A 9,183-nucleotide genomic window follows, 5' to 3' on the forward strand; every position below is an offset into this window, starting at 1 on the left:
TGCAGTTTTTGACACCACCCTGGTCAAACATGAGGAGAGCGGTTCTGTTACCAGCCTGGTCCACCCTGGCGAGGACCTTGTCAAGCCTGTGGTCGTGGTTGACACCAGCCTGCTCCAGGCAAGTGAGGACCTCAAGTGCAGCCAGCCTGCAGCCAGTCTGCTTCAGCCTAACCAGGACCTCAAGTCTGCTGCAGTTTTTGACACCACCCTGGTCAAGCCTACTAAGACGAAAGGGAGAAAGAGAGGAGGTGGATGCTTCTGTGGCCTCTGGAGTGCCATTCGAAGAGGTCGAGGAAAAGACAAATCTGCTAAGGTCATGGCTGACAAGACAGAGGAATGTATCCAGACCTCATATCACATATCACATATCTCATATCACAGCCCCGGGGCCGAGCTGCCGATCTGGTGAACTGTGCAAACCTCTCACGGTTGCAGGCATCTACTGTGATGCTTTTGTTTGGTTTATTTTTCCCACCCAACACCTATCCTTTACCCCCAACACCCCAACCCCCTGTCTCTGCCCCACCACAATTCATGTATTCTTTTACTCCATTTATATATTTATATATTTTATATAAATAAAATGTTTTCATTGCAAAAAAAATAAAAAATAATAATATATAAACGCCTGTCACGCGGGAGACCGGGGTTCAATTCCCCGACGGGGAGCCATCCTCGTTAGTATAGTGGTCAGTATCCCTGCTTGTCACGCAGGAGACCAGGGTTCGATTCCCTGATGTGGAGCCACGCAATGGCGCTGAGTTTGTTGTTGTTATCGTTTTATACCAGTGATTAAGCCAAATGGAATGTGGCACATTCGTAACGCAATAAAGGTTTTTTATGCAGCAAACCAATGACTACGGATCGTGTATAACCAACAGAACACATCAAACTAGAACGCACGGCGCGTCAACCAGAGTCCGCGGGTTAGCATCTCAGTAGCACAGTATTAGACTGTGCTCCTTTAACAGGGTCTGAGACTTTTAAAGCCAGATATGTAGCAAAAGGCTATGGTCAAGTGGAAGGAATTGATTACAAGGAAACTTTTTCACCGACAGCCAATATGACTTCTGTACGAACATTGATGCAGGTGGCTGTACAGGAGGATCTTATCCTACACCAAATGGATGTGAAAACTGCTTACCTCCATGCACCAATTGATTGTGAGGTATATATGGAACAGCCCAAAGGTTTTGAGGAAAAATCAAAAACAGGAGAACACTTAGTGTGCAAACTCAACAAGTCATTGTATGGTTTAAAGCAATCCGGGCGTAACTGGAACAAGTTATTGCATGATCATCTTACAGAAAATGGGTTTGTGCAAAATGATGCTGACCATTGTGTCTACATTGACAGGGAGAACAAACGTTGAGTCTGTACGAGCTTGTTTGTAGGCTACAGTAAGTAGCCATTAGTTGCGATCTGGACACCCCTTTGTTTAGTAAGTCAGGGCCAGAGCTCTGGATAGCTAAGCTAACTGCTAAGCCCAAACAAACCCAGTTGGTACTGGGGGTTAGGTTAGGTTGGTAGTTTAACAGGCTTAGTGTTTGTAGCATGGCGACTCCTCCGGCCCAGGAGAAGAGCGAGAGGAAGTTTGCTGCCAAGGAAGAGAACAGGCAGCTGTCCAGCATCATGGGAGTCATGAACAACCTCAGGAAACAGGGAACCCTGTGTGATGTGTCTCTGGTGGTGCAGGGGAGACATTTCCCTGCTCACAGAGTGGTGCTCGCTGCAGCCAGCCACTTCTTCAGCCTCATGTTTACCACCAGTATGCTGGAGTCGACCTCTCATGAGGTGGAGCTGAAGAGTGCTGAGCCAGAGATCATTGAGCTGCTGGTGGAGTTCATCTACACAGCACGGATCTCAGTAAACAGCAGTAACGTCCAGTCCCTGTTGGACGCAGCCAACCAGTACCAGATAGAGCCCGTCAAGAAGATGTGCGTGGAGTTCCTCAAAGAACAGATCGACGCCACCAACTGTCTGGGTAAGACCTGCTCTGTCAGCCTCAGCTCTATAACCACTACCTAAGCTCTACACCGCCAAGACTCCTGCAGGGCCTCCACGCGGCCACACACGGTAAGGCTAATCTGTGGGGGATCTCGGAGTACAGGGGCCCCCAGAGAGATGGCGCGCAGGCCCACCGGTGTGTGGACACGCCCTGGCGCCTCTCACCCCTGTCCCAGCTATGGGTCAAATACTCCAGCTATGGGCCAAATAGCCCCAGCTATGGGTCAAATAGCCCCACTGCCTTGTGGGCCTATTGAGGCGAAGGCTACGGGAGAAAACCCCTAACGAAAAATCCAGCAGGTCAGCAGGCTGTAAGGTGGCAACCCACACAGACATCTATTGTCTACTACCATCACCTCCGTGATGTCTCTACCACCACCACCTCTCTGATGTCTACCACCACCTCCTCTGTGATGTCTCTACCACCACCTCCTCAAGCCCAGTTTACGCTCCTGCGTAAAATCGACGGCGTAGGCTACGGCGTAGCTTGCGTAGGCCCGCGTAGCCTTGCGTAGCCTACGGAGAGGGTTGACGCGCACCTCTCCAAAAATGTAAGTACGCGTCAGGAAAGCACGTCTGGGACGTGGAGGTCGGAGAGAACACAGCGTGGGTCCCCGGCATAGCCAAAGAGTCCGTCCAGAGGAAAGAGAAAGTCTCCTCTGTCCTGAAGAACGGTTACCTGTCTGTGTACTTTTACCATAAAATTTACTTTGCAGGAACGTCCCCCCTGACAAGGCTTTTAATCTGAAGAAGAGGCCTCAGAGAATCAGAGTGCAGTTGGACTGGGATAGGGGCAGGGTGTCTTTCTATGATCCATCTGACAACACACACATCTACACTTTCAAACATACCTTTTCTGAGAGGGTTTTCCCCTATTTCTGGGTCGGCTGTAAGCAGAGTCCTTTGAAGATTGAACCACTAGAGATCACTGTGAGAGCTGGAGAGTTCAGCTGAGAAATATACTACTTTGTGTAAATGTCATCTCTGCTATAAAATCAATGCTATAGTCTCTGCCTGTCTGTCTGTGAACTTTAGTTGTTTGTAAATCCTTCCCTGTGCTGTTTTTCCTGCCCTGTTTGAGATGTTGGCTTTTTTATGTATTGTGATACTGTGATTATCTTTTGTTTTCATGTTTGATTGACTTTGCGAAAAACACTCAATCAAAAATGCAATAAAAAATGCTTAAATATGTAAACATATATAAATATGCCATTGGAAATAGCCTATAGTATATCATATATCATCATATATCATCGTCCGTCGAGGTCGCCAGCTTGTAAGGTAACGTCTCTATGACCATATAAGGACAGACAGCAAGGTAACGTCTCTATGACCATAATATTATATTATAAGCAGGGGTGCACATAACTTTTTGGGGCCAGTGGTGGTAGGTGGAGGTCCCACAGGAGAAGATGATCCTACCTGGGAAGCTCATATTGAAGTTTATCGGCCGTGGCGTTCAGATGAGGTGAGAGACATGTGCAAGACGCTTACCGACCCCTCTCTCGATTCTGAGACATTTGCTAATGAGATGGTAGACTTAGTGAGCATGTACAGACCTTCTGCAGCTGAGATAGGTACCATTATACGGGCTAAGTTAGGGATGAAATGGTTGACAGTACGGGGACATTTCGACACTAACTTGATGGTGGACGACCGAGATTATAACCCACAGTTCCAACAATTACTAAAGCGCATCAAAGACAAGTGGCCAAAGATAATTGATTGGAGCAAAGTCCAGATGTGTACTCAGAAAGGAGAGGAACTGTTCGAGGACTATTATGTCCGTTTAGAGAAATGTTTTATATTACACAGTGGTGTAGCTCGGGATGATAATAACTACTCCACACTACTGAAACCTGCACTGGTAAACGGACTAAGACCGACTTTGAGTGAGCAAGTGAGACTGACCTGCATTGGGTGGGAGACGGGGACCCTAGAAAATTTGATAGCTCACTGTAAACATGCAGAAAGATTACACCTTACTATAGCGGGGGAGGCTCATAAAGTGTCTACACAGGATCAGGTGCGTCTACAAGCTGCACAAATTAGATTTTATGAAGGACAAGAGAAACGTTCTAGAGAACAGCATGGCCAGCCACAAACAAAGTTCAGACAGTGGGGTGATAAGGGTTTTGCATGTTATAATTGTGGGGGCAACCATTCCTACAAATTCTGCCCGACACCACAACAGCAATTTTAGGAGGTAGTCTGTAGTTGTTGTTTCTCCATGTACAGTTGTGTATCTTTGATGGTTTAGGAATGTTCTTGTTTTCCGACACTTTTAGGAAAATTGTTGAGTTTTGAATTTTCTTGTTGTGAAAAGGGACCCCAGCGGGTTTTGAGTTTATATTTTCTAACCCAAGTCATGGGGAGCTGCTTTCTTGCGCAGAAAGACCCTGAGAGTTATTTATATTCTCAAGAAGGTAGGTTTATGTGTGAAACTCTGGGAGAACTGATCACTCTCCACTTTGAGTTTTTTGCATAAACCTGTCCAAAATTATATAGATCTGTTTGGTATTCATGCATTGTTCAGACCATGATGTATTGAAAAAAGAACCATGTGGCCTGTCGTATCAGAGGCTCATAAAATACTATATTTTTCGAAACAGAGGACCACTCACAGTCTCTCCTCAGGGCTTCAAACTGCCGGACCTACCGGCGGGCCAACAAAGGGGGCAAGGCCTCGGACACTACCAGTACCAGCTCTAGTACCAGCACAGCCAGCAGCAGTGGGCCCGGTGCTGGCCCGCTCAAGCCCAACAGCACCCAGAACAGCAAGCCGGCTGGGCGTGGGCGGACGAGAGACTACACAGTGCTGCACCCGTCCTGTCTGACGGTGTGTAATGTCACCATCCAGGACTCCATGGACCGGAGCATCGAGGAGTTTGCCAACACCGCCGCCGCCCCGGCAGACCTGGGGGAGGCGGGGCGACTGAGGAAGAAGGCGGAGCCAGCACCAGCCAAGCCTGCCAGGTTTAGGCCTACTCAAAGCAAGACAAAGAAAGACTCCAAGGCGAACCTCTTTGGTTTTGAGGACAACGAGGCTGCTGAGGAAGAGGGCGGTGACCCGGCGGCCTCGGGCTCCAACTACAAGATCAAGTACTTTGGCTTTGACGACATGAGCGACAGCGACAGTGACGACGAGGACCATGTCAAAGAGAGGAGGAGGGCTAAGAAGGCCGCCGCCGCCGCCGCGCAGGCAGCAGCGGGTGCTGCGGGACAAGCTGCTGCCATGGCAACAAGTGTAGACAGTCCCCAGTCCAGCGAAGGTCAGCAGGAGAGTCAGACCAGCACCAACACAGACATCCTGGACTTCCCGGAGGACAACTATCCCACCGTGTCAGATGTTCAACAGCAGAGCCGGCCCCTAGGCAAGCCGGCGGAGAAATCCAAGGACAGCAGCAGGAAGATCTTCAGTGGGCCCAAGAAGTCTCCCACTAAAGCAGTGTACAATGCCCGACACTGGAACAGACCAGAGCAAGAAGAGCTGCCCCCGCCACCCCTGGCTCGGTCACAGACTGCACCGGCCAGTCTGTCAGGGGGCAGCAGCAGCAGCAGCAGCAAGGAGACCAACCCCCATAAAGATGACGGGGTGTTCAAAGCTCCGCCCCCACCGCCCAAGGTCATGAAGTCGGTGACCTTCCCCACCGAGCCCTACCAGGACATCGTCACTGCACTGAAATGTAGGAAAGAGCACAAGGAGCTGTACACGGTAGTCCAGCATGTGAAGCACTTCAACGACGTGGTGGAGTTTGGGGAGAACCAGGAGTTCACTGACGACTTTGAGTACCTGGCCACCGGACTGAAGAGTGGCCAGCCCCTCAACACACGCTGCCTTAGCATCATCAACCTGGCCACTAGGTGTGCCATGCCTAGCTTCAGGATGCACCTGAGAGCCAGAGGGAAGGTGGCGCAGGTCTTCAAAACGCTCAACGACGCTCCCCAGCACCCGAACCTGGCCTTGTGCACGGCCTCTCTGATGTACATCCTGAGCAGGGACCGGCTGAACATGGACCTGGACCGGGCCAGCCTGGACCTGATGCTGCGCCTGCTGGAGCTGGAGGGGGACCTCTCCGGCGCAGACGACCAGCTCACCGCCAAGGAGATGGGCAAGGTCAAGGAGAAGATCCGCAAGCTGTGTGAGACGGTCCACAACAAGCATCTGGACCTGGAGAACATCACATCAGGGCATCTAGCCATGGAGACCTTGTTATCGCTGACCTCCAAGCGGGCAGGGGATTGGTTTAAGGAGGAGTTGAGGCTTCTGGGAGGTCTTGATCACATAGTGGATAAAGTGAAAGAATGTGTCGGGAACCTGAGCCAAGAGGATGACAAGGAGAAGCTGGTGGCGTCTCTGTGGGGGGCTGATAGGGCTTTCACACCGGCAAAGAACCGTGCCGGTTCGCGTTCGCAAACCAAGTCTGGAACCGGCCGGCGCGTTCAGACCGAAGCTCAATTGGTTCGGAACCTGAAAAGTTGGTTCGCAGCGGGCACCAAAAAATAGTGGTTCTCAAGCGCGAACCAAAACGTAGAACAGTCACGTCGTCAGTGGGTGTGTCCTATTCTAGGCTGCAGAGACCAGCAAGGAGGAAGTAGACAAAATGTAATCTAATCCATATCTAATCATTAGTGATCAAAAACAATATCAAAAGTGTCATTATTCTCTTTATCTTCCTCACATGCTCAGCAAACACACACACACGCGCGCGGACATGCGCGAACGCGAATTTCGTAAGCCATTTCTATTCCAGTAACGGAGCAGCTGATTAGTAAAAGAACGCATATAGAAAGTGTCTTTTGTTTTGTTTCACAGAAAATAGTGTTTATTTCAGATACTGTAGTAGTGGAAGATATTATCCTCTTTTCCAGTGAAGTAGCTGCCATCTAGTTGTGAAATGTTTGTTTATCCCGCCCCTTCATCACCCAGCGTTGATGACGCGGATGGTTCAGGTTACACTGGTATGAACGCGGGCTCGTTCGCCAGACAGCACCAAGGTTCAGAGGTTTCCGAACGCGAACGCGAACCGGCACGGTTCTTTGCCGGTGTGAAAGCCCTATGAGAGGTGTCTACGAGTCCTGGAGAGCGTAACTTTAGGTAACCCAGAGAACCAAGGCTACCTGATCGCCTACAAGGACTCCTCGCTTATTGCCTCCTCGGCCAAGGCGCTGTGCCACTGTGAGGAGATGATCCAGCGCTACAGCAGGGAGGTGAACAGCGCCCTGTGCTCCGCCGGCACCGCCCTCCCCTACTGCAGCAACAGCAACGTGGGCAAGGCCGTGGAAGACTGCATGAGAGCCATCATAGGGGTGCTGCTCAACCTCACCCACGACAACGAGTGGGGAAGCACAAAGACGGGTGAGCAGGACAACTTCATCATCACAGCTCTGAATTGTGTCCTGCGGGTGCCCCAGTACCTGCCTGCGGAGCAGAGGTTCGACATCAGAGTCCTGGGTCTGGGTCTGCTGATCAACCTGGTGGAGTACAGCGCCAGGAACCGCCACTGTCTGTGTGAGATGGAGATGGACGGGGGAGCCCCCTTCACCTCCGTCCTGGTGGCCGACAAGGAGGAGCTGAAGACCGAGGGCTCGCTGAGTGCCATCTCCGCACTGGTGCAGCTCTTCCTCCAACGGGAGCAGGCGGCCGTGCTGGCAGAGGCAGAGACCGACGACTTCATCAATGACGCGCCCAAGCCCGCGCTGGACCAGAGCGGCGAGTGGCAGGAGTCGGGCGGCGAGATCCAGTGGGTGGCGGCGGAGAACAACAACACCAACCCCGAGACGGAGAAGGAGAAGGCCAAGAAGGAAGAGGAGGACGAAGAGCTGGACCTCAATAAAGCTCTCCAGCATGCTGGGAAGCACATGGAGGACAGCATCGTGGCCTCCTACACTGCACTGCTGCTGGGCTGTCTCTGCCAGGGAAGTCCGATGAATGTGACTACTGTGAGGGATAATCTGCCGAAAGGAGATTTCTCAATAATGACGGAAATGCTCAAGAAGTTCCTAAATTTCATGAACCTTACATGTGACGTGGGCACAACGGGGCAGAAGTCCATCTCTCGGGTCATTGACTATCTGGAGCACTGTTAGAGAGGCCCGCCTGTGTGGGGGTCCCCACCCCCCCTACACACACAAACACACACACACACACACACACCGCTCCATAACCACCACCACCACCCACCATCATTGTCACCACTATCGTCGTTATTAAGACTGTGATGGTCTCCTCCACAAGTGAGGCCTGAAGCACTGTTTCAGCATTCCACAAGGTGGTACTTATCCATAAAATTCATTGAGCCAACCAGGTGTTCTGAATTTTCCATGTATGAATATAGAGTTTCATTGAGCTAACCAAAGTTCTGAACTCCAGTTTTAATTAGTTAATCAGTGTTAATACTTCAGTTTTTCTGTTGACTCAGTGCATATGTAAAAGACCTACCAGCCACCCCTCCCCTGAAGCCCAGAGTCTAATCTCCACAGACCAAGTTTGTTTGTGTATTGTATTGTAATTGTTTTGAATTTTCTTATTTGTGATAAGACATTACAGCTGTTTTCATTCCTTGTGTGTTTTTTTAAAGCTATTTTAACTAATAGTGCTATTTGTATCTATATTGTTCCTTTGAATATATCTTGATTTTGAGTTTAAAATGGGTATAAAATCAAGTCGTTCAGAGAGAGTGACACCACTTCTTGGTCCTGCTAAGATAATGGCAGACAAATGGGGTTTATCTGCTGTTAAACATATTGGGTTATGGTCCAAATATTCATCTTTTCCTGCTACATGTGGGACACTGAGCGTTAGCATGTTAAATGGGATTGTTTAAGAAAGTGGGAACGCATGGCAGAGGACAAACACAAGAACTCAGAAGAGGGTTTACTTTTGAAATTGCTACAGAAAGTAAAAGAGCAGGAAGATAAAGTATTACCTCCAACCAATAGCATGGATTTAGATCCTCTGCCCCTGTACCCTGACCTTCAAAATCTCTCAACACAGCTAGCAGTCCTCCGCCAGCCGTAGCGGCCGTGTTGTCAGGCAGCGCAGCAGCCAAGCAGCACATGTCTGAACAGTATTAACAAAGTACAACTAGAACAGAACCATTCTGAGGTCAGAGGTCGTCAGGTCTGAACCATTCTGAGGTCTGAAGCACCATGAAGAGAACGTGCCCTGTGGAT

At 50.0% G+C, this 9,183-nt stretch overlaps 2 protein-coding genes across 2 annotated transcripts; both read left to right on the forward strand.

The window, feature by feature from the left end:
• Nucleotides 1-1,554: 1,554 nt before the first annotated feature.
• On the forward strand, nucleotides 1,555-2,218 carry LOC308150250 (kelch-like protein 7; the record flags this gene model as incomplete). Its single annotated transcript, XM_080523101.1, has 2 exons — nucleotides 1,555-1,984; nucleotides 2,184-2,218. The coding sequence occupies 2 exons, from the start codon at nucleotides 1,555-1,557 to the stop codon at nucleotides 2,216-2,218; spliced, it is 465 nt and encodes a 154-aa protein (XP_080379227.1).
• A 2,397-nt stretch (nucleotides 2,219-4,615) lies between these two features.
• On the forward strand, nucleotides 4,616-8,097 carry LOC308150251 (wings apart-like protein homolog; the record flags this gene model as incomplete). Its single annotated transcript, XM_080523102.1, has 2 exons — nucleotides 4,616-6,379; nucleotides 7,072-8,097. Coding segments are annotated over 2 exons (2,790 nt in total), but the record flags the coding sequence as incomplete, so codon positions are not given.
• Between the last annotated feature and the right edge of the window lie 1,086 nt (nucleotides 8,098-9,183).

The sequence above is a fragment of the Nansenia antarctica genome (genome assembly GCF_963989245.1).
Source record: "Nansenia antarctica genome assembly, chromosome: 2".
NCBI classification, from domain to species: Eukaryota; Metazoa; Chordata; class Actinopteri; order Argentiniformes; family Microstomatidae; genus Nansenia; species Nansenia antarctica.